This window comes from Charadrius vociferus, unplaced genomic scaffold, assembly GCF_000708025.1.
Source record: "Charadrius vociferus isolate BGI_N301 unplaced genomic scaffold, ASM70802v2 scaffold94, whole genome shotgun sequence".
NCBI classification, from domain to species: domain Eukaryota; kingdom Metazoa; phylum Chordata; class Aves; order Charadriiformes; family Charadriidae; genus Charadrius; species Charadrius vociferus.
The window spans coordinates 1,066,190-1,093,015 of NW_009648031.1; the positions used below are offsets into that span (position 1 = coordinate 1,066,190).

A 26,826-nucleotide genomic window follows, 5' to 3' on the forward strand; every position below is an offset into this window, starting at 1 on the left:
GCCCAGCCCTCCGAGGTTGCAGCGCTAAATGAAACCTACACTAACAGTTTAATAGTATCCTTTGTGAGCCCTAATTGATTTCATGTAATGTCATCTGTGCATTTCACAGTCTTATTAAATTTAGTTGTTTCTACAGTAATTAAGGGTAAGAAAACAAGTGCCTTTAGAATACAATTATTTTCATAATCAGTTTTAATTACACTTCACCCTCTTAGAAAGCAAAGATTTTATCAGAATAAATTGTATGTGAGTAATTAATATGCTGTTTATTCAATGGTACTGTTGACTGCCTTGGAATCTCAAAAGAATGATATGTCTTGGAATGCTAGGAAAAACTTAATTCTACATATTATAGACCGTGAAGTGTGAAGAAGACTTAAACAGAAAAATAATCTTTTTCCTTCTTTTGGTAGAATAAGAGGCCAACTTTGTCTGATTGTTTTTAGTTTTGATTGTAGGATTTCTTCTTTTTCTGTTTTCTCTTTAATGGGAATACCAGAATTATTCACGTTGTCTTCCCGTATATTGTTGGGGCAATACTTGAATGATACAAGGGTTAGACTGGAATCTGTTCCGTGAGTTCAGAGAACTGGGGGTATTAAAAAAATACATTTTTAAATTGCTTTAGAGTCTTTAGTAAGAAAGAGAGCAGTGCAAAGGAAAGTGCTGGGGGTGAGGTTAATGATTTTTGTTATTTTCATACATGGTTTGGCTATTTTGAGAAGGGCTATGACAGGTATAAAACTAGAAACAAGCCAGCCAATAAACAGTAGGAAAAGAAATAGTTTCTCTCTCTTGCTGCATGCATTTTCCTAAGTACATAAACACCAGAAACATTTGGAATACAACATGTTTTCTGGTTTTCCAGAGTTTTACAGTAGAAAAACTGGCCAGGAAAAAAAACACAACACCATCTTACTTAACCGAGTGAATAACTGTTCTTTGAAGATTTTCCCCTTCGTGTCAACAGATTTTTAAAAAAGGGGCTTATTACTATAATCAGGAGATACTTTAGGATATTCTGGTTTTAGTGTCTGGAGAGACTGTCATCACTTAGGAAACTGTGTGTGATTATCATGAAAAAAACAATACTGTGTCCATATCAAGACAGATAGGCTGAGTTCAAATCTGAGGATGAGGGCATTGAGGGTTTTTTTTCTTCTTCCCTGCAGAAATAAAGATAATCAACAGAGAACTGCCTTTCTGTGTTTATTTTGCAGCAGCTATTGCACATAGTCTCTCTGTATGCACAATTACACCTGGAATTTAAAATAATTTCAGTGTTTATTCATACGCAATCAATATGGATAATGCAGCCAAGGCAGAGATGCCCTTCGAGTTATCTGAAGGCAAGAAGAGTCAGCTTTCTGCCAGTAGATCACATTGTTGAGAATAAATGTAAGGCAGAGAGAAGTACAGTGCATAGAAAGGCAGAAAGAAATATGTCACTGACAGGAATCTTGTTGGTGTGCCTGATTCAGCACATGTGTTCCCATTGGACTCCAAAAAGGCGTTTTTTCTTGTTTATTCAAAGACCTTTCCACCTCTGAAATAAAATCTTTCCTTCTTTCAGCCGTCCACATCAGCTGTCTTCAGGGAGATTTTAGCAGTGATAAAGATCAGGCAGATTTCAGTGATACAGATTGGTGTATTTCCTTATGTATTATGTATTCTGTGTTAATACAGTGTAGTGCACCTTGGAATAACGCTCTGCACTTACTATGTTTCCTGTTATCTGAATATCTCAAAGCATTTTTGAACACCGACCCTTGCAATGTATCTTGTAATGTGAATAAGCGTTACAATTTCAAAGAGACAGATACTCAGTAAATGTGAATGTTTCCTTCCAAATTACGTAGCAAATACTACAGCTGAAGAAAAATCTGGTATTCACACTCATGGAGCCTCTACAAACACTGTATTCCTTGTCTTGTATGGGATTGAGGATAGATGAATGAAAAACTCTTGCAGTATGTTTAATGACACCATGATTCCCATACGTCAGCACTTTCTCTTCTTTACATTGTTATAAGTTGTTCAGTTGTATATATTTTGTATTTTGTTGTATATGTTTATTCTGTGTGTATATCACAATACAGATGCTGACTTTTAGTTAATAATACAGTACCTTGCTTATGAACTTAAAGATCACACAGATTTCAGATAGCTTTATTTTCCCCTGCTTGTCTTCCTAAATATTTGTAAATGGCTACATTTTAAAAATATTGGCTTTAAAATTTCTTAACATCACAGAAAATTCCTGTAGCAGAAGCTGGTGGATTTTTTTTTCCTTCTTTGGGGGATTTTTTTTTTAACTCTTAAAAACTTCTTCCTGTGAATTTAAATGTTCACATTTATATACATTGTATGTATAAATGTAAATGTAAAAATTGTGTGCGCTTCCTCTGATGTGCCTCCATTTTCCCTCAACTTGAAGCCTTCAGCTAACACATTCTTAAGAGAGTACTGTAATTTCTGTCCTGCAGCAAAGTTCATATGACAGCTAGCATTGGTCAGTCCACTGTAACTAATGCCACTAGTTCCTAAAAATCAGTCCCCAGACTAGATTTGGGATCATTTTACCTACCTACCTACCTTTAATTGTGTAAAATTAAAATTGTGTAAACTTTAGATAACTTACCATTGTAGACAAGAGAAAAAGATTGACTCTAACCTTGAATCTATTTCAACAGATGTGTACAGACAAGGGAGGAGGTATTAAATTACAGAAATGCTTGTCTCCATGTTTTGCAGAGGGAGTGTAGTTGTCTAAATTCTGGGTGTCTAGATGAAAATAAGATGAATCCCACCTTTAGTATTTGTCCCATGAGTAAGAAGCTTTTGGTTATACCACTGCATGCTTATTTTTATTTCATAGTAGAACAGACAAAACCAGGATCATTCCATTAAAAATACTTTTTTTGTTATAATTATCTTTCAGTATTTCAGCAGTATTTTGTGGTGTTCCTACTGTGCAGTTTTCTGTTTGCACTAAAACAAAATGATGCAGGTGATACAGAATATAAAGAAAGCATCTTTATTTTGGTTTTGTGCAATAATTTCTTGTTCAGTATACATATTTTTGTCTCCCTTATAATTTTCTTCGATTTATCTTATCACATGCTCAATTTAGTACTTAGTTTTATTCTTCATTTTTAGACCTTCTTTTTTCTATTCTAACCTCATAATTTTGAAGTAATTAAAAAGCCAAGTAGAGTGAAGCTTATTGATATGTTGCAGAACTGTCACTGTAGTTGAATGTTTATTGCATGTTTAGATGTATCAAAATTTAAAATGCAAAGTACTAGGTATTTTCCGGTGGGTGTATTAGTATGCTTATAGATAAGCAATGTGTTTCTGTAGGCTGAAAGAATTACACGCCGTAAGATTTCTGTGCATCATAGACTAGAAGGGCCAAAAGATTCTTTGTAACTAAAACTTCATTCTTTACCCAGATCAATAAAATACTATACTTTTTCATGCAGTCTGGAATTTTCTCTGAAATATAAATTCTGATTTTGAATAATACTTCTAATTGCTCTCCCTTTGAACATATCTGTGCTTGTGTCCTTATTTTTTATAGATTTAAAATGCACTAGGTATTTACACAAGTGGATGAATATAGCTTTGGGTCCTACTTCTCAGGATACCATGCAAAAAGTTAAATATATACAAATAGACTGAAGCTTTTTTTTTGCTTTTTTTTTTTTTTAAAAATAATCTCACTGTGTATTGTCAGAATGCTGTTATTAGAGCATTACTATGCGTTTATAGGAATTCAGGTGGATTGTAGTTAAGAGTGCCTTTAATGTTTTGAAGAATTGCATTTCAAGAAAGTGTTATACTTGATTTTGCAAAGGCACTGATACTAGCTGTCACGTTGCACTCTGAAAATTGAATTAGAATAATGCTATAAAGTATATCTTACAATAGAATTGTGCTCGGAAGAACTGGATAAAATATTTTTAGTTTATGTAAGCTTATTCCATTTCCAAGCTCTAGTGAATAAATGTGAGGCTATTTTTGAGCTAAAAGGGATCAATCGGTCAATACAATATTTTCCAGGTAAAAGATTTTGTTTCTTATTGTCTTTTTTCTAAGTTTATTCTGATTTAATGTATACTGCTAGTCTATTTAGGTGTGATAACTATGTAATTATTTTTTAGTTTAACAAAGGAACAACAAATTCTTTCATTGCATCTGTTTTAAATATGAAGAGTGGCCTAACCAGAAGCCATGTTTATGTTCACGTAGAATAAAGTTGGGGAGATCATGTTCACTATTCTGAAGCTAAGCATGTCTTACTCTCCTCCTAAAAGGCCCCTGGGGACACATTCTAATACAAGCTAAGCAGTACCATGATGTGGAGAATTCTTGTAGATGGCAACAGGTGCATCTGAGATGAAGATGAAGTCAATTTTTAACTTTTTAAAACAATTGGCGGATGACTTTGTAGGGAGGCATTCGATAGGTCTCTCGTTTTTTGAATAAAAAAAAAATCCAATAATACTTCCTTTTTTTCACAAAATAGCTGGGAAAAGCAAATAAAATGTTAAAGGATTAAAAATATGATAGAATACGGTAGCTATCGTGAGATTTGACTCTTGGGGAGGATTTTTTTTTCTCTGAAATGATTGTTCTCTCCTGTACTCTGACTGAATTTTTCTGTTCTTACTGTCCTCTGCTGCAATTTACTTGGATGCTTGTTGAAAAGCATGCAAAGTCAGTGCCACTTTGCAAAACTTGTGTTAATTTTTTGTTTATTTTCTTACTTCCACTAGTGTACTAGGTTTTAAGATGATATTACTTACCAAGGAGTACAACCTCTTCATGACAGGAAACAGGATTTGAAATAGAGATTGGCACTTAGAAATGTCTTGGCCTCCTCTGGTAAAGTTATGATAAATGACAACTGGAGACATTATATCTGCTAAAATGTAGTATCTTAATCTCTGTCTAAATAACTGTAAAACCAGACAGGAAATCTATCTAGAAATATCCAGATCACCACAGTTTTGTAGACTAAACATAGATGGTCATCACATTGCATTCATTTCACTTGAAGTAACATAAATTATCAAATGACATTGCTATATATTTTCTGAGTTTAAAAAATTACTCAGTTATTGTGCTGGTGTTAAACAAATATGCATGTGATAAAACACCTAAGTAGCCTTGACAGACTTGTGTTAATGAACAGTATGTCATACTTATCTGTTCACATTTCTAAATCCCTATTTTGGTAAAATTCAATGTAAAAAAATCGGTGAGTTCACGTGACACCTACATAGCACATGAATGCTGATAGAACACCGATATAGTTTAATGTTTTTTTCTGCACTAGAATTGCTGGACCCTTCCCAATCTATCATTTAGATCTTCCTCAAGGATAAGATAGCCTTTGTATTTAAAAATTGTATTTTATCATGTAACTGATAGAGATCTTTCTTGTAATTTATCACATTCATATTTTAAAAAAAAAACAGAATAAAACACAAAAAAACCCCAAACTTCAGTGTTATTGAGGTTTAAGGTGTTGAATGCAATCTCCAAAGGTTTCAAGTCATAAAAACAATTAAATTCATCATACCGTGCAGTGGCCAGGAGCTATTTCATGATTTCTGAAAATAAACATTTTTCCCACTGTAGCGTTAATGACAAATAAGAAAACAATCTTTGGTAAAACAAATGAGGGAATTACTTCTGATTATTTATGTTTTTTAATTGTGCACATTTCAAGCATAGTACTTTCGAAGAAATAATTTTGCTTCATTTTCTACAAGATGAATTCTAGTTGCTATTTCTCAGGAGAGAAGATAAAAAAGGAACCCTACCTGCCAAACATACAGTGCAAGTTCTGTAGCTAATGTATTTGCAAAGTTACCTTGATTGATGCATGAAAAATATATAGTGTGTATTTGTTATGTTTTGATTTAATGATTAAGATTTGTTTTCTTCCTAAGAGTTCTGCATTTGACTGTTTGTACTTGTGCAGGGTTTGTGACCGTGAAGCTGCACTGGAATCAGCCCTAAGAATGTTGCAGCAATTCTACCTGGATCTCGAAAAGTTCCTCGCTTGGCTTACAGAAGCTGAAACAACTGCAAATGTCCTGCAGGATGCTACACACAAGGAAAAGATACTAGAGGATGCCAAAGCAGTTCGAGAGCTCATGAAACAGTGGCAGGTAAATCAAGTGCTTCAGTTTAGAGACATGTCAGGTTTCCAACGTGGTGGGGTTTTTTTCTAGCGCACAGCTACTCAACAAAACTGAAATTGTCTTGAAAAAGAGAACTGGTTCTAATACTGTTTAAGTGTTGCTTTAGAAATTGTTGCAGGGATCTAATGTCAGTCACATCATGATTCTGTCCGACATCTTTCAGCATAAAAAATGTTTGAAAATGTGTCTTGAGTACAACTTTAAAACATACAGAAAGGAAATGTTGCTGGAATGGGGATTTAGATTTTTTTTTATCACATAAAAATGAATTACTCTGCCAATCTACAGTCTTGACAGACGTGAGAGTTTATTAAGCATTTCTGATATTTATAGCAATTATATAAATTGCATCAAGTTTATTCTCTGTAGCTTAACTGAATTAGTTTTCCTCGATAACTTTCAAATAAATGAAAAATGTTAATTTGGTATTTGGCTGATTATTGTCAACACGCTCTGTTGCAATAATAAAAAGAGATAATGATTAAAATTTTCGTAGTTAATGGCTGGACAGTTTTCAGACAGTTGTTTTCCTCTGGAAACAAAAAATCTTAAAAAAGGAGGAGACTTTTATTTGGTGTTCTGGAGAATCTTGACGAGAAAGAAAAGTAATAAGTTGAGACGGTACTGTTGAAATACGTTGCTGTACTTTCATTGTGCTTTCCTGACCGCAGTTACTGAGAGGAATGCACATATGTCTGTGTGAGGTCTTAGATTTCTTAAATATGAGGCTGGTTGGCTGTTTGGAAGGCAGGGCCCTTTTTTCCAATATTCTTTGATAGTGCATGACTTTCATGTTGACAGAAAGTTCAAAACTGGAAATTCCAGGTGGTGAAGGCTCTATGCCTTGATTTATTTATGAAAAACATACCGTGAAGAATTTTAGTTATAAGTGATTATGTTGATTAAGTACATTGGATGGCAATACTGCTACCTTCTTTTGGTACTACTGTATTAATACATGGTTTTAATTATTTGACTGAGCTGCTGATAAATTCCGTTGCATCTACAATCTACAGTTGTTGCACTGGACAAAAGTGAAGTCTGAACCACATTTTTAATAGTGATCTGTCTTTATGCTAATTTGATTTCATAGTAATATACCTTAAGTCCTTATGTGTTTCTGAATTCATTTGGCATGATCCTGGGGAGCAGATGCTCTGCTGAGCAGTTAGTTTTCAGTATAGACCATCGGTTTATATTCTGTAGATTAGGTTTTGGTTGTAATGGTGTTAAAACAATGTAGTTATCAAGTATTTGCAGAAGTTTGGGGGGTTTTATCTGATCATTGAAAAATGGGTTATTTGACAAAATGGAGATACCTAAAAATTTACGTCAAATGCTTCATTCTTAGCTGTAATGGAGCTTTGTACACCTGATTATCTTTTCAACTAGTATTTTGTTTGTTTTTTTAGTTTCCACATAAGAACCATACAGAACTATAGACAAAAGGAAAAATAAATGCATACAAATCCTTCCGTCCATAAATAAGTAACGAAGTACATAAAAATAACCACCATATGACCAATTGCCTTGAACTGTAAGATCTCTTCTAAAGATTTTTATGCATTTAAATTTAGAAGTTAGATTAAATTTTCATTTCTCCTATACCAGGGTTTTGGTATTTAAATATCAGATCTTCTAAGGCAGGAAGGGTAAAAATTGTTGTAAAGTCTATTTGTTTCACTTCCAAAAACCAAACAGTGTTATGTTCGATATCTTGGCTGTACAAGAGAAATTATTCTTACATCTTAAGAAGAAACATTAGTATGCAGAGGCAAAAAAGTGGTTGTTCTATTGTCTTTTTCTTCCAAAAGATTCATATATATGTGTCCACCAACAGCACAATAATTTTAGACTTCAGTTAGAGTTGATGATTGCAGGAGGAAATATTTTGACAATGTGGTTTGTTGCAGTTTTTTTTCATTTGCATCTGCTTGCTGATCTGCCTCTGTGTAGATCGACTTAGTTTTCTTCCTGGGCCTATCACTGTATCAGCCTCTTTATACCATTTTTAAGCATCCAGAAGAAATCTCATGATTAACAAGCACAAGTGGATTTTCAAATGCCATCTCCTAAAGGGAGTCTGATGAAAATTTTTCTAAAAGCTGGTAGAACCATCTTTTTTTCTTTTTTGGTTCCCCTCAAGTAGACGTTTAAATAAACAGAATGGGGCTTGTGGGTTTGGTTTTTTTTTTTTGGAAATCACAATTGGAAAAGACCCTTTTTTTCTGTAACTTTTTAAGAACTACAGTAAAGTGACCATTCAAGAGTTGTACTTTCTTCCATTTCATTAAATAATCACTGATTTGAGACATAGTCATTAACTTCTATTCATTTAAAAGTATGTATCTTTTTACCAGTGTGTGTTCTTAATAACTAGAGCATCATTTTTAGTCAGTTCTCTTATTAGAAAAGGGACTTCAGTAAAAGCAAATGTTTTAGGTGCAGAAAAGTAAGCTGTAAATTGAACCAAGCAATGTATTTGTTTACTCAGTAATACAATGTGTTAATATGTGTGAAGCTGTTGTAGTGACTGCAGGTTTTTCGGGAGACTTTGGGTTATTCTTAAATTATAAAAGGTACCTCTGTAGCGTTTTGCCATTACTGGAGGGACATACGTGCAGAAGAAAGCACAAGCGTCTATAAACTTCTGTTTCTCCACTAGTACCTGGTTTTTTTGGTTTTTTTTTTCTGATTATGTGTGTGGGAATTTTGTATGAAGTGAATGGACGATGGCAATAAAAGTCAGTTGGAAACAAAGTATGGGATTAAATTAGTGTATGCTGTGGCCACAAATATACTAGCCAGTTAAATATGTCCTTGATCCTTCTCTGGCACTGGGGACACTTATAAGCAAAAAGCCACATTCATATTTGGGAACTATTCTACAGTTCAGAAAGTCAAATATTATGCTGCAGTTGTTCTTATGTAAAACTTTTCATTAAAAAATAAATAATTTGAATTAAATAAGGAACTTATTCAAAAGAAAGAAAAAGAGTAAATTTATGTAATAGTCTGACAGCACTCAGCTGTAAAATTAATCAATTCATGAAGATGGGCAATATTTGCAATAGTCATAATGCATTGCTCCATATCAATAGTCTTCATTGTAAAAGCTTTCTGTCCAAACAGGTACAGTTTCCTGGTAGTGCTGCAAATATTGTCCATCTACATTGCTACAAAACTGGATAATGGAGTAAATATTAAGGATTTTCACTTCTTAAAGCATAATTTTGTCAGTAAAACAATTTTATTGATGGCAGCTGAATTGTCAAAAAAAGAGTATGACCTTTTATCTGTTCCTCAGTTATTGCTGCATTGATCCTTCCAGTCTTCATACCTATCAGAGTTCTCTCTCACAATTCCTTTTGATGCATAAGGATGAAAAGTAAGAACATGACAGAAGTGTGGCCTTTTGCACACAGCTTATGCATATAAAAGCTTTAAAGAAAAAGGAGCTCTAATAAGTCTCTGAAATATCAGAAATATGCATTTATGTACTTTGTGGAAAGGGGTTATTTCTCACTAATCCATATCATCAGCCCCATAAACCATAAATACTGATGTCTTTTTTTTACTCCGTACTGTGGGCCAGAAATGCATTTACCCTATAAAACACATCAGGCAATGACTTGTATCCCGAGAAACTTTCTATGTAAATTGTACATGTGTAAAACCAGACACATTCAAATACAGTCTATGTCCTTAATATGTTTTTTAACATCCATTATATGTAGGTTAACCGCAAGCCCTGCCCCAGCATAGAAAAGATCCTAAATGTTTTCAGCGAGGATTACAGTTTTCCAATGGACTTTTTTTTTCTACATGAAGTCCAGTTTTTTATCTGTCATCAACCAAGCTGAATCCAGATCCTAGGAGGTAAAACAAAATGCGAGTTTCTAATTAAAGAAAGTTTGACTACTTAGGTTTATAAAGTTCATAAAAGTTATAGTTAAATATGACATATGGACTTAGATCTACAGTATCTGTCTTGATGCTGTCTACAGTATCAGTTGCATAGACTTGGATAATGTGAAAATAGTCATTAGGAGTCCTGAAATGCTATAATTTTGTTTGAATCTGCTATTTTGGGCAACAGGCATAAAGCAGTGTTTTGATAAAGAATCTCTACACAAATGAAAAACCTAGATTTCCAAGTTCAGTAGTAACTGTCACCTTGTCACCAAAAATTTTCATCTCACCTTTAGTAATCTAGCAGTTTTCTGCTTTACGCTCTCAAGCTTTAATTTATTTTTTCAAACAACTAAAATTATTTTCTTGCTAAAATAATATCTTGCTGTGCAGAAAGTGTTTTGTATAAGTTGCTTGTCCAGGAAAATCTCACATTTTTAGGTGTTTTGCTTCTCGTGTTCAGAAACCATTAGCTCAAATGTCACTAATAAAGATTAATCTTCCCCTAATACTCAGCAGTTCATTCAATACCAGAAGGAGAAGGGTGAGGCTTACATAACTGCACATTCTAATTACCTGATGATGTAATTATATTAAAGTGTTGCATTATAAACACGTTGTTTGTTTATATAAACATGTATTTGCATGCATCATTTGTCTGAACTGACAGCAATGTAATAGTTGGGGTGATTCATATAGTTAGAATACTTTCTGGAGAATTTTCAAGGATACAAACCAGTTACTCCAAGGAATTGTGTAATTATATGCTGCTCTTTATTGTCTGGTTGAAACACATCACGTGTCCCCATGAGGCCTGGTTTGATAAGTAACCATATGAGGGAGATGAAAATAATTAATTTTGCTTTCTGCTTGCATACTTCTAGTGATATGAACTCTCAACTATATTAATTACTCCTGGTTTGTCTTTTTAGCAATAATTGTATGTGACATTTTATACAGCTTATGTAATATTAGATACAACTTTGAAGCTAGTGCATATTTATCCTATTATTTCATGAATGCAATCATTTAATATTAAGCCTGTAGAAGAATTTAATCACAGGGGTTTTTTACTGAAATTTGGCAAAGAATACTGCATGTGACACCTAGTTAGACAATAACTGGAGAATGCTTCTGTACTGTTTACACAGGTTACCAAATGTATCTGAAATAACCTATGAAGGACTGATGAATTATTGGTAGTGTAGACTGACTAAAAGTATGACAGCATATGATAAATGAAGCAAAGATAATAACTTTGGTATGAAATACGTAGCAAATTTATTTTTATTACCACCTTCATGCTCACTTAGCCTATAACCTAAGTAGTTTTCCATTAGATGGAGTTTTGCTGCTAATAATACGAAAAACATCCAGTGCCTTAAGTTTTACCCAAGAATGTATAGTATGGGCAGTACCCATATTTTCTCACAATGCTGTTTTTATCTAAAACAATGGATAGGAACAGCTGGCAATGCACTCTCGTTTCTTCTATTCCTATCAATACTTCAAAGGTGCTTGCTTGTTTTTAAAGTGTCCAAGCAGCTGTTTTTTCAGTAGTAGGAAGTTGAGGTAGTACATGTTCCTGAATCTTCTTGATTATTTAGCAGTGTATGTTCTCTGAGAGAATAACATTACAGCCTAATCTGAGACAGGGCAAGATATTATCTCAGAGTGAAAAACTACCATATGGATTTTGTGAAATATTGGATAATATTACTTTGAAAGCATTTGGTCAAGATTTTTTCAGTATTGTGATTGGTGGTCATGAGGGAGAGGAATAATGTTTCTTTATTGTTAACAGCAAGTGCCAAACTGACCCAATGAAACCTCAAAGAACCTACGCTTGCGGTTTTGGCAGATGTGGAATTCCTGACCAGAGAGAAAACTCCCCCATGGCCAGCAACTGTGTACTGGTTATGTCACTCATTTGACACCATTGCAGTTAAGACCAAATGCTTGAATCAGAATGTTTTCTATCAGAGCTGTGTGCCTGCTCATCCAGCTAATACTAGGAAAAGTTTTTCTTCATCATCCTTGGAGTGATTAAATTTTGTCCTCAAACCCTAATGTGGCACATTTGTGGCAAAAGCAGCCAACTGGGGTGTGTTAGGCAAAGCGTTGCCGGCAGGTTAAGGGTGGTGACCCTTCCCCTGTGCTCAGCATTGGTGAGACTCATCTGGGGTGCTGGGTCCAGGGCTGGACGACTCCGTATGAGAGAGACATGGATTTACTGGAGTGAGCCTAGCGAAAGGCAACAAAGATGATTAAAGTTTTGGAGCATCTTTCATATGAGGAGAGACTGAGAGAGCTGTCACTGTGTAGCCTGGAGAAGAGAAGGCTCAGGGGGATCTTATCCAGGTGTGTAAATACCTGACAGGGAATGTGTAAAGAAGATGGAGCCAGGATCTTCTCAGTCATGTTCAGTGACAGGATGAGAGGCAGTGGGCACAAACCGAAACACAGGAGGTTCCAGGTTAGCATAAATAAAAAAAATAGATTGTGAGGATGGTCAAATCATGAAACAGGCTGTCCAGAGAGGTGGTGGCATCTTTATTACTGGAGATCTTCAAACCCTGGCTGGACATGGCCTACTTTGAGCAGGGGGGTTGGATCAGATTATTTCCAGAGATGCCTTCCTGCCTTGACTGTTCTGTGATTTTTGGGGTCTCTGATCTGATCACATAGCAACCAGTCATATAGTCAGTCATTCTGGTCGTCTAATTAATTTTGACTTAAATATGCAAATTGAAAAGCTTTAATAGAAGAAAGTAAGAAGCTGAAAACTTTCTTGCTATTTCTTGAGAAAATTTCATAAGTATCTCCCAGGAGTTCCTGAATAATGTCTTTAAGTGAGTGAGTAGGAAAAGTGGATAGTAAAAAGAAAAAGATGAAGTGAGGAGAAGGGACTACAGAGAATAAAAATAATTATATATTCTTACATTACTCTTATTAGTGGAAACTGATAGGGAGATTGAAAGGTGAAAGTTAGAGGTAAGCAATTAAAGTAGCACAGGTATTTTTCAGAGTACCATAAATTAAAAATGAGGTTTCTTTCCTTGTGCACAGAGTTGGAATCTGCAGCCTTTGGCCTCCAAGCATTTTCTCCCTTAATCCATTACTCTTACAACTAAAGTAAAGACTTCTTTAAAAGTTATCACCCAAACATGAATGGTAACTTACTTGAAATAGTTATTTTTTTAATTGGGATTTACCTTGGTAGTATATTATTGGATTGATGCTTTTGTGTAAACGGAGTGGGTGGGAACTGTTAGCACAGTCCTGGATTGAGACCTCCTACAGCTACGGTCCTTCTAATTAGGTCTATGTTCCTAGTTTGCTAGTAAAATTACATATTTTGGTAAAAGAATAGTGTTTTGTGTTAATACCTGTATTTTAAATTAAATGCATTGGATGGAGGGGAAAGTACTTTACAACATAAAGCTTCATGTTAACTATGACAACGTATCAGTGTACAGTGTCTATAAATGTGCCTGAGGAGCAGGACAAAGATGGTGTCTATGTTCAATCAGGTTCTCTGGTGTATTTTTATTTTTAGCTTATGAACTACATGATAGACATGATAGACGCAATAATCCAGTAGCACAAAGCGCCAAAGACACTTTTTAACATATTTTAATGTCATACCACTCAACTACATTATGATTAATGTGCTGCTATAGAAGACACAAAGATAAGGACATTGTTGGTTCAAAGAGTATATAATCTACAGTCCTATAAAAATGGGTAAAACTGATGAAATCAATGAGACTTCTTATGCACATAGATATAAATGTATATTTGTGTTTGAAGCTTTAAGTCCTAAAAGATATGCAAATGAGTAACCCTTGCAAATGCAACCTAAGGATCAAGTCTGAAAAGAAATACAGTTGTGTTGGTTTATTTATGTTTGTTTTATACTACTGTAGTTTATCATCTGAATTAGGCTTGCTGGTTTGTGGTTTATTTTAGCTTCTCAGAGAAGTAACAGTTTTATTAAACTGCATAACAGCCCAGCATGTGGTCAAGCAGTATCTTATAATATTGATATACCAATTTTTCTGCTGTCTTTTGAGACTGTGATTTTGCTCCGTTCAAATAACAACGGCAATATCTATGTCACTTCCATATCATGATGCACTTTGATATAGGTAAGGATAGGAAAAAGTGGAACAGGAGGCTTTCAGTACAGGGAGGAATAACAGAATGAAGAGAAGAAAAGCTGGGAAATGAAGCAGCTGTGTAGACTCAAGTTACTGCATAGTGCTATGTTAGTGGAAAGCTGAATACTTTCACTGGGAGGTTTAGATGCTGATTCTCAATGGGGAAGGCAATGCCACAGCTGTTCTTCTTAGCTGGATATCAAAGAGAAGTGGTCAGGAAATCTGTAATAAAACAGATATATAGATGTTGCTACTTTTTGTCTAACATTTTAATTAATTTAGTTTGGATAATCTGTATCATAAAAACAGAAAATGTCTTGATCATTCAGCTTATCTAGGAGTGGATACATTAAAGATCTATTCTGCTTCTGCCATTCCTGTTTCTGAACTTAGAACAAAATTCTAATCAATGCTAATTTTCCTCTAGAAGGTAAAAGGCTTACTTTATTAATTGATCTAGTACTTTGTTACTAGAGTGAGATATAAGTATTCTGAAAACTTATTCCCAGGAAAATAAACAGCTCTCAGTTGTCAGAAATCTCACATATAAAGTGGGTGCTTGTAAACAAGAAGAAAGATAAATTTCTTCCTTAAATTTCTCATTTGTACGTGTTCTCATAATCAAGGTAGAAGAAAAATCCCATTTGTCAAATGTGCTAAATAACATAGTATATGTTCACTTGCTTGACTTATATTTTTCTCTATAAAAGTGTATTGAACACACCAGAAGGATGGTTCTAAGTTTCCACTTGCAGATTAACACTCAAAGCCTACCAGCTTTAAACACAGATTTTTCAAACACAGATTAGATGGGAAAAGCTTGTGTAGCATTAAGTGTGAGGTTGCGTTGTATAAAGTAAGATTATTAGAGGAGAGCATGGAAAACACAAATAGGAATGGGATGGAATAGGTAAAAAGGTTTGCCATTATTCCTGAACAGGTTCCGATTCGTACATTTCCTCCTGACCTTCGCATTTGTCTAGGACACCTCATCCCTGTTTGTTTAGGCTTTTCTAAAGCAGGATCTCCCACATCCAAAGAACTGGATGGATGGGCACTCTCATAGTCTTACTAAGCATATGCGATGGCTCACTGTAGCCCATCAACTTGAAGTGATACAAATGAGAATGTGTAGTTACCAAAACTTTGAAGATTTCTGCCACTTGCTGTTCCTGTGATCATCAGTATTTATTGGTACAGTCTAATCTGCCATTTAGTTCTTCCATTTCCTTTGTATTCCTTACAGCAGATTTATTTGAAAAGTGAATAATGAATAAAAACTGTTTGCAAAATCCCAATGGTAGCTTTTAATATATTCTTCTGATAAGCTTAAAAGGGTATCTGGGCCTTTTGCAATTATCCCTCATACCAGACTGTTCAAAACACATGGCTTAAGTGCACATAATTTTTTGTTCGTGAGACCAGATGTGTATGTTCCCAAGGCAGGTAAAAAGAAAAATGCTTGTATTGTGATTATTAACTTGTTAATATAAAAAGGGTAAATTATACAGTGCATAACTGAGGAAAAGTATTAATTTTGGCTTGGGGCAGACATCTTCCTGAATACGTAAAAAGGGAATGACCTACAAAGAATACAAATAAGGAATACAATAAAATCACAAATGCTTTTCAGACACACGTTCTACTTGTTTTGTGAAAGATTTTCAGTCTGTACTGAGAAAAATTGTCTTCTAAGAAATGGTGCAAACTTTTCCTTTTTATAAGTATATAGCTGCCATAGCACTGTTTTTCTGCACATGAATTTACAAGTTTTCACAACATGAGCTATCCTGTATTATGCACTGTGCAGCAGTTGTATACTGCAGCATGGCAAATCCCGCTACCTAAACTGACAGCATGTTTGACAAGAACAACTTTGTCTTTATCATCACCGAGTGCCCCATTTCATTTTCTGGCACGAGTTTAGATTTTCATTCTTTCAACTGCTGACAAGAAATTGAATCTCTTCTATCAATATGAAGTTCCACATGTGCATTTATCCTTTTCTGCCACATTTTTCATTTGAATAATTTATTTTCATTGGATACCATTTCAATTTGTGTGTTACCTGATCCCAATTCACTGATGGTCACCACAGAAACTGGCATTTATCCCACATATGAAATGGAAGGTTTTTTTACTAGAGTGAGTAGTAGTAGAGAAGTATTATCTCATTCTGTAATGATTCCAGTGGGTTCATCACCTGTTATCATTGAAAATAATAGCAACTTTCTGGAGGAGGACCTTTGTCCTCCTTTGTGGCAGTGCTGTAATTAAGTTAGGAGATTCTAATCTGATGTTCAGTATTTTCCTTTTGGGTAAAACGCGTGTTGTTTGGGAATTCTGGAAAGTCAGCCTTAAACTATGGTTACTTATCAGTTTTGCTACATTTTGTCTCAGTAAAGTTAACTAGATTTGGGCTTGTCTTCTCTGAAATTGTTAGTATAATAATTGCATTTCAGTGGTTGAATATTGTAACAAAAATATATAGCTACTTAAATGTGCATCAGTACCCTTCCTAGGGTTTATAATTTCTATTTTTGTGTTGTCAGTTCTCTGACTTTATGTATACTTTTCTGTGTGGAGGAATCATCTGATGTTATGAATATCTACCAAGTACCTAAAATAGCAGTATTGAGCTGCTTTGTATGGGATTGAATGACGTTATTTAGAGCCTATGACACTGGAAATCATGTAGACTCACATAAATTCTATTATATAGGTTATTCTGTTATATGTATTACATTTTTATATATATTATATTATCCTTCATATCTATTCTCATCTGATTTTAGGATTATACAGTTTCACATAACCTGTTCAGCTTGTGGGCTATATATATTTTTTTTTAATAACCTTGTCATCTGTGGATTTTCTTCATGTGAAGTTAGGAGGATATGTCCTTAAACACTGGTAACAAGCAACCCCTAACTCTGCTGTTTGTATTCAGGTATCAGTTGTTACATACTGAATCACCAGGTTACAGAAATACAGTAATGTCATCACTTCAGTGTTTTGTCTGCCTTTACATTTTTTAGAGGCCACATAACCAGTCTGTTGTGTATCTGCCACCAGTCCTTACTGGAATACTGTAGGTGATAGGGCGGAAGAGTCAGCTTCTGACACCTATTTCTAGGTTTCAGTGGTGTAAGTGTAAGTGTTTAAGCTCCCACTGAGATTGGCAAAGTTGGTCAAACCTAGAAAGCTATTCAGCTGGCCAAACATAGTTATCCCGTTGTCTTCATCTCACTAGCAGTGCAACGGCAGCTCATGTTTGTACCTCCTCACACCATGAAGATATGTCCAAGAGCTGTTTCTGAACTTGTGTTACTGCAGAGGTTTGTGCCACCCAGTTCAGCCTTGTAGCGATACCTGTTCTTCGTAGTTCTGCACAGACAATGTTAAGAGAGAAGCACTTCCAGAGGGCATTTTAGCCCAGCTGAGCTGGAGCTATTTGCGTTCTGGAGAAGTATATGTCTCTCTGGCTTAGAGACAACCTAGGAGGAATAGCTAAACAATTAACTGGCTACATTAGGTGACTAGAATCGGTATGATTATATATATATCTCTAAAATGTGATATATATATATCTAAAATGTATCTGTGTGTATTCTCTTTCTCTCTGTTGGTAGTGTAAATGTTAATGGCGTTTATATTTTCTTTTTTTTTTTTTTTAACTTCTTCATTTGACTGTCTTTTACCTAAAACAGGTTAAGGAGCTTATAGTGTCATGTGGGTCCTTCCACTCAGTATGTTTCAAAATTGTGCAATTCCCCATGAGGTGATAGAAAAGAACCAAAATGTAAACTCAGACTGCTGAGATCACTTTCCCCCCAAATGATGACCACAAATTTAGTCATATGTAACTATGAAGGTATGTGAAGGTATGCCTAGAAAGTTTCTTCTGCCAGATCACTCCAAGTTTTAAACTGTGCCTTCTGCAGGCCCACCTGTCTGCGTGAATGTCCCGTAAGTGTTGAGGCAGTGACATTTGTTTGTTTTTTCTCTGCCTTGCTGAGAAATGTTTTTGTCTTATGTTGTTCTGCCTTGTCTTACCTTTTCATTGTCACCAGGTAGGAAAGGGGTTAATAGAAAATTTTCTTGAAACTGAATATTTGTCCGCTTAGGGAAAGGATTTCAGCTCCTTTATGCCACTTCTTGAGGTGATGGCTTTCTCACTGTTGCAGAAAAAGGTTTTCACTGCTTCTCTTCTGCTGATGTAGTTGTCAGGACATCTGAATGGGCACAGCTATGAACCTCCTGTGTGGCTACCGTAACCAGTCAGACTTTTGCCCATGAATTCTTTGTGCAATTCCGCTGCATGCAGGACTGTTGCTGCTTCTCAGGGGAGGGGACTGGGGCGAAGAGAGCCCACATCAGAGTGCGGAAATCCATTTGCCTTCTATTACTGTAGCCTATTGTCTACCATTGGTAGCAGCCAATAGCTGACCCCAGAGAAATGATTTTTCTTAGTACCAAAAAAGTGAGGCAAAACAGGGCTTAAGAAGGGAAGCATAGTGGGCAGTAAGTCTATCTGCTATCCTGTGCATACAAAAAGCAGATCTATTTATTTTCAGGCATGTGAAAGGCACACAATGCTAATTTTCTTCAGACGTGGAATCCTTTCCCTTTCCTCTCTCTCTTGCTCTCTGCGTTTACTGCATCTTGTGACTTTTCTATTAGATACTTTGGTCATTGAGACAGGGACGATTCTTTTTAGGGTTATGATATGTTTGGGAAGTTATTTATGCCAAGCTATTCTCAGAGTCTGGTTTAGCAGTTTACCTTGCAAGTGTGGGTGATTTGTGGTTTAGATATGCTAATCTAGGACCCTTTGTAATTTAAAGTTGGATTGAAGGGGCTTACAGTAGGTTTTTTCGCGTGGAATATCTTTGCTGAGTCAGAATAGAGCTGGAAGAGCCTGGAGGAATGGCAGGAGAGATCTGAAATGGAACTGTCCATTTTTGCCTTGGTAAATCAGAAGCTTTCAGCTGACCACATTATGGCATCTAAGACAGAAGTCAATATTTACGAACAAATATAGCAGAGAAATGAATTCATTGCTTAACAGCTGGTTATTTTGGTTGTTTTTATTATGATATGCTAACAGTCACCAGAGATGTTGGTATGTGAGTGAAAACACCTGGACTCTGGATTCAAAATAAATGGCTTCAATTCTGTACTGTCTGTATACTTGAAAAGATACTGCATAAACAAAAGAGGCCATGAGCACCAAGAAGTATGCATATTAATCTCTTCAGAAGATTAGCTTTTTTATTTTCTGGTACATTTCTTACTTTGCCTGTTTTTTTTCATGTTAGAAGTCTCTATAGCTTATAGAAGCTTGATTGACAAATTTGTCTCAGTCAAAAAGATCAGCCAAAAAGATCTTCTGTCAGGTTACACTGATAATTTTTTGTTAAATAACTGAATTAACTCCCAAAAGAGACTGTGAGACTATTTTTTTTAATGTCAGAATTTTCATTTCTGATATCTAGATCAGATATTACAGCTTTTTAGGGGAAAATTGCCAATAAAGCAAATACGAGGGTTATCTAGTCACTAAGCAGATTAAAGATGTAAATTATATCCTCTCCAGAAATACCATACATTGTCCACTATATTAAAACAACTTAATTTTAGTTTCTACCTCATTCTGCTGGGTTGAACACAATTTTAATGACTCTTTTTCTAAAACTACTTCATAGTTCAGCAAAAAAGAATAGCAAGACGCACTTCCTAGAAGTCTAAGTACAAAGCCCAAAAGACTGAGTCACTAAATTCCATTGTTGAACTTCAAAGGTCTTTTGCTAGGGAACGCTTACAGTTGTCCTGCTATTTTTTGTACTGTTTATATCAAAGTGTATTTCACTGATCTATAAATGAAGTGGCAAATCCTTTCTTCCCATAAACTGAAAACCTGCTGGAAGCTGCCAGATCAAAGCTATGAAATAAACCTGTTCTCACTTACGTTACACCAATTACAGACACAACAACACATGAACCTCAACAGATCATCGCTTCTTTTTAACTGTGGTATTGTAATACTATACCTTGTGAGTAAGAGTTGCAACAGCGTTTAGATCCCAGCTTGTTGGTTAGCTTTAAAAAATAAAATTAGCCATTTTATTTTAGCCTTAAATCTGTGGGACATGGGGTACTATTAGCACTGCCTGAAAAATTGTGCCAAGAACTGTTATTTCTGCAATTGGAACTATTATGTGACAGCTTGTTATTTCAATATCGTGTGTTTCTCGTTAGGCATCTAACCTACACTTTTTACACCCGGGTGTTGCTGGGCTGCATGCTGCCTCAGGTAAAAAGAGGATGATTATCCAGTTTTAATCTGTGATCAGGGCATGAGAGAAGAAAGGCCACATGTTGACCTTAGAGCAAACTTGCAGCTGCAGTTACATTTCCACAGCTATGAGTTCCTTGCATGAAACCTAATCCTGGGAGACTCAAGTCCTGTTGATATCAAAAGGAATTTTACAGATCATCAACACCTATTGTATCTGGCTCAGTATATGGACTTTGAACCAGGTGTTGGGGTGAGAAGCTATGTATTTTGTTTTTTGCTTTTTGTTTGTTTTGTTTGTGTTTTTTTTTTTTTTAATTTTATTTTATCTCATTTTTGTCCCCTGCTTGCTTAATTTGATTTTTTTTTTCCTAAATATTTTCGTAAGATCTTTACAAAACCAGACTGGAGGTTGGCATTTTCCATATGGGGCAGATATTTAGGATAAAATATACCAATATGAATCAGATTTGCTTAAGTTAAAAAATACATTTTATTCTCAATTTCTTTGTCCTGATGTAGTTTCTGCTTTTTTGTTGTTATGTAATTTTTGCTGTATGTCTAAATAATTGGGAACAAATAGAGACAAGCTGGACCTGACAGAAACAGAAGAAATTATTTTATGAGTTTAGTTAAAAAAACTTTGTAGAAATCTGTCTTTATTAACATGCTTTTTTGCTGATGATTTCTGTGTTTTCATTATGGTTTATAGCACTGTAAATTAATTTAACATGAAAGGATAAAAATGTTGCTTTTGAAATGTTTCTCATTAAATTATGAAAAAATATTACAATAAATAATAGAAAAGAATGCCTCTGGTAGAAGCTTCTGTTTGCTCAATTATTGCTGTACCACGAGTGAGTTATTGCAGAGCTAACTCGGAGGCAGTATTATTGCAGTTACATTGCATAAAACAGATGAGCTCAAAACTTCAAAAAACAGCACAAAAAAGAGAGCACAGGCTGGATCCTTTGAAAGTTAAATCTCTATTTATATTTCTGTGAGAGGCTTGGGCAAGACAGTTGGCTGGAATTGAAACCACTCACATCCCAGGCATTGTGGTAATTAAGTGAAAAGAAAATGTGGTTAATTTAATTGATATCCCACATGGACCAGCTACAGGTGCCGGTAATTTGAAGTCAGGATTTGCTACATATATGGTGCAGGATGACTGTAAGCATGGTGGAGTATTTAACCTTGAATCTATAAGGTGTATATAAATTATATGTCAGTTTGCATCACCTGATAAGAGCATCCCTTGTTGCATCTTGGTCTTGACTTTGTATTTAGGTCTTCAGATAGCAGGTACGGGATATTTCCCATAATGCTCTGTTGCCTGGGGTGCTAAGAGTGTTCCTGCTGCTTCAGGTGATATCTCAGTTCAATCCTTTTCCAGTCTTCTTTTAGCTTCAAGCCTGGATTGTTCCAACCTTATTCCTCTGTACTCTCTCTGATCAGACCTTAATTTAAAGAGATGTTTTACCATACAGGGTGAGTACTACAGGCAGGAACTGGCCCTGAAACTACGGTTGTGTTGTCTGTCTTACCCATTGGGAATAACAGAATAACATCTGGGATAGAACAGAAAATATTTAAAACCATTTACAGTCAGGTATCTTGGAAATTAACACAACCTTGTTTACTCTTAACTACTATAATGGTAATGACTCCTTTGATATTTAATTTTATGTAAGGGATAATGTATAAAAAAATGTTTAAAAAATAGTAGTGATAAAATACATAGGTCATAGAAACGCAATAAAATACACTACAGAATAGCTTTAGTGATACCATTATGCTTTTTTTTTTTTCCCCTCGGTGTTGTTATCAGAGATTTCTTGTCATGATTTTGAAATCATCAAGATGCCTTTGGAATGTTGATTTACAAGTGAGAAGTAAAAGACCCAAGAAATTGTTATTTTCCAGGTAATTTCAGGGCATTTCTAGGTGATTCAGTAATCTTATGATTTGTAAATTTTGTTCTGCAAGACAGAAGTAGAAGTGTTACCTTCTTTCTATTGTTAGATATATTAAACAGGCAGAGTTTATGAAGCATTTATGAATATCATCTAGAAAATGTATATTAAGCATGCAGTTATGTTAGGTTAAGATGATCCTCAGTGCTGTGAACCAAATAACTCAGAAAGTTCTTTTAAAATTCTTTACACATTTAGTGTGCCAGAGACATAAGTGTAATAAACTTGCTATAGATGTATATTATTGTAAACTATACATACACTCACTGTGTGTGTGTTTAGATACGTATATATATGCATGTATGTAATTTCCTGTACCTTTAGTTTTAGACCAAAGTATTCACATTTGGCTGTCAGTCTCCAGAATCTATTCTAGGATTCATTTCTAGCATAGTAGTTATAATGCAGTGCTGACACTGAATAAGTAGACTTCAAGGATAGAGCTATTAGAAGATAAAACATCATTTCTTCTGGAATGTTCTGGATTATATTTACAATCTTGAAGATAAAATGTTTACAAGTTTTTCAAAATGTTGGGATCAGTCATGCCTGTCTTCAGGCCCAAAGGAATTACTGGTCTACAGTAGAGAATGGCAAGAAAACAGACTGTGCCACAGATGCTGCTGGGAGACCTTGAACACTTTCCAGAATTTGCAAGCACAGTGCTCCCACGCCAGTTCTTTCTCACTGTCTTGTAAATGGTGTTAGTGTAGCAGCTTACAGTTTGGGTTATTCCCAGTCCTTTTAGGTTTGGTTGTTTTGGGAAATGAGGATATTAGAAGAGAGAAATTTGTTTTTTCCCAAAAGATTGCTGTTCTTGCTGACTTACACCTGAGCAACCAAACAAATAATGTGTTTATGCTTGGCTATGTTCAACATTATATTTTCAGAAAATAAATGTTTGAAATTGTGTTGTGCTTAGGAAATATTACTTGAAGAGCCGTATACATCCACTTGGGAAAAAAAAAAGCAGTGCTATATGACCTTTGTATGAAACTAAGTGATGCTGCTCTTGTGAGGGATAATAATTACTGTTAATAAGTTGTTTCAGCATGTTCTACAGAGCAAAATTATTTGCTAAAATTATTTTATAATTTAAATTATTTTGAGACTATCATAATTGTCTCATGGAATATTAATGAACAGGGAGAGGCTAAATTTAAACAATTCCCTTTTCATCACCCTTTTCAGGCACAGAGGAATACTGTGCTATTTTGAATTATTTTGCAGTACACTTATAATATTTATTTTGAGTTAAAACAACTGTAAAAGTTGTATTTTTTCTTCTTATTTTTTGTCTTTGTTCCTTAAATTTTGCCCTAGCAGTTGCACCACCTAAAGAAAACAAATTTCCAAATCTCATTTAGTATTAGTATTTTGCTGAAGAAGATGTAGACTTTGTCAGAGTACACTAGTCCTATAAAAGCAAACCCATGCATACATAGGGTTATGTATGCTTGTTATAAATTTGTGATATGAATAGCTGATATTATTCTTTGTTTTCTGTATAGTTGTTTTGCCACTGATAGTCCTTTAGCATCTGTGGGGAGGGGGGAAAGTCTGTGATATTCATACATTAGCATAGGTAATAGATACAGCAGTGTTACAGAAAGAAAGTAAAACATCTAGGACTCTAAGGTCATAAAAATAAAAGTGTCCTTTCAAATGAAAAATGTACCTTTCTTTTTTTAAGATTGGACTACTTCAAGCTCCAGCCTTGAAGTACAGAATGAACGCAGGCCAGATTCTGTTTAGCTACAGTGGGTATAACAACAGATATGCTAGTTTGTTAGTGGGGTTGGTTTGCAAAATTAGTGTTCTTGACAGCTTTACCCTATGCTGTACTTCTGAAATTCTGTTGTTATCAAATGCTTAGCACTTAGTGTTCTGTGAAGAAGCCATACTTTTGTTTTGCTCTGGATGTGCTTCAGTAGTTTTGAAGAAAACCCCTGTTAGGACTAGGGTTCTCTGGGCTTAAGCTAAACTGTTACTTGTGCTAAATGAGTTTGACAGTTCTGAAATTGGATTTTTTTAATTCATTTTACGTTACGTTCCCAAGCTATCATACTGATTAATTGTATTACCGATTTAAATAATATAATTGGGCTGCCAGGTGAGGAGGGGAAACAGAACAAATTAGTGTTCCATAACCTCTAAACCAGTCTTCTGACATTACTGAGATGAAGTGAAGCTTTCCGCAGAATTGTGCCCAGCCTTGAACCAGATGTCAGCAGTTATTTTGATGTTAATAGGCTGGCAAAGTTGACAAAACCAAGGAAATCAGAAGTTACAGACTCCTCGTGCTGTCCAGAAGGTGTTTCAGTGGTTCATATCATAGTTATGTTTCTGTTTCGAATCTGTGAATTACAGAGGTAGTGATAGTCTTAATTGTTTGAATCATTACTGGTTTTGCAGTCGAACAAGTCTTTACCATGATTGACTGTTTTCCTATGAATTTAGAGATGCAATTAGATCAAGGGCTGTTCTGGGCTGTTCCAGCTGAAGGTGAAGAGAGATAATTATGATATATTTGTCATTAATGTGACAGGAAAATTGTTATGGTAAGTGGATGAAGAGCCAGCATAGTAGCAGTATCATAACTTCTTTTTTAAGCAGTGAGGAAATCTCTTCTAATGAAGACCACATTTGTATGGAATGTCTGCATGTGGTCTATGCGAGCTGTTCAATATGATTCCTGGGGCTTTTTAGCTAGATTCTCCTAGCTAACTCAGGATTAATTTTTTTGAAAAATACAATGAACGTGTTAGTGTTTTATAGTTTAAGCTAATGAGATAAAATATTAGAATATTAACTGCTAGAGCATGTATCAAAATTAGATGGTAGACAATTACCATTACCTTAGGAAATTGATTCTGAAAGCATGTAAAGCTCATTGGCTTTAATATTAGGGTTAGATGAATATAAAGATTCAGATTTTGACTTCTCCAGACTTAATAAGGTTGCATTCGGTCCAAAATTTATCAGTCAGGGCTAGTTTTAGAGCTGGTTGACTTCCTTTGATAGGAATAAATCTTTTCAAAATTAAAATTTTTCAGAGCGATGAATGCATTTTAATGTAATTTTAAGAGGAACATCTTGAATTATTTTGGCTTTCTTGTTTCATTATGGTGATTTGTTTTTAGGAAATAAAATATTACTTTTAGATGTTCATATTGTAGCGAAGTACCATTTTGACATGTGTACAATATATTAGTATTCTGTTTTATGATTTTGTGATGTTATCAAAATAAAAGATAGCACAGTTCTGAGTCATAACTCTCTCCCTCAATCAGTGTGATACTGTACTTCCAAGGTTTAAATAATTCAGTATCCAGACACTCAGAAGTCTTATTCAGAGAGCAGAAATCTGCTTGAAAGTCCCAGAATGTACTTTAAATGAAAAGAAGTCGTCACAACAGACCAAGAGTAGTGTTTAATATCTTATTATTTATGTGTACTTCCAAAGCTACAGAGAACTAAGGAGGAGTGAAGCAGATGAATGAAGATGGAATAAATAAAAGTTAACTCAGGCCAGATAAAAGCAGAGGAAAGGAGGAGGGTGGTTGGAGATGCAAAATAAATAAATAAATTTTCCCCATCTGTCTGTAGCTCTTAATCTTTGTGTAATAACTGGAAAGGCGATGTCTTTAATGTCTTATGCTGAAGCTATCTGAAAAAGGATGTGAAGAACAATACACATCAGCTTAACTTTTCTGAACTCAAAATAGGTTTGTATGTGTAAAAATATGCATTAATTTTTACATAAAGTTATTAACCTGTCTTTAACATAGTAATAATAATATAACAGCTGCCATTTTGCTCACATTTCAATTAAAATCCCTTTTGCATACCAAGGTACTGTGCATAAGTGGAACTAACATGAATGCCAACATGCAGTTATATCCATAAGCGCTGTGTCTAGAGATGCCAGTGTATGAGTTGTCTTCAACAGGACCACAATTTTTTTGTCATCATGAAAACATCACTCAAAAGAATCCTCAGTCTAGAATACAAATGGCAACTTTTAAATGCACTGTAGTACGGTAAATAACTAGACAAATCAAAATTCTATATTTGAAAGTATAAAGAAACCCTGCCTACTTTTTGTTTTTCTGGATTTCCAGTTTTCTTCAAGTTGACAGCTGCAAGCAGTATCCCTGTATGCTTCTTTTGCTGACTTCTGAAGTCCAAAGCAGAGGCAGTAATAAGAACTTTTAAAAGTGTGTTTTAGCAATCCTTTCTCTGTATACCAGTCATTT

At 34.9% G+C, this 26,826-nt stretch overlaps 1 protein-coding gene across 1 annotated transcript in view; it reads left to right on the top strand.

Moving 5' to 3' along the window:
- DMD (dystrophin) overlaps positions 1–26,826 on the top strand; it is a 927,929-nt gene that overhangs the window by 660,188 nt on the left and 240,915 nt on the right. The window contains exon 54 of the mRNA XM_009883534.1: positions 5,996–6,185. Within this exon, the coding sequence (XP_009881836.1) occupies positions 5,996–6,185 (190 nt within the window). The remainder of the gene's footprint in view (positions 1–5,995; positions 6,186–26,826) is intronic.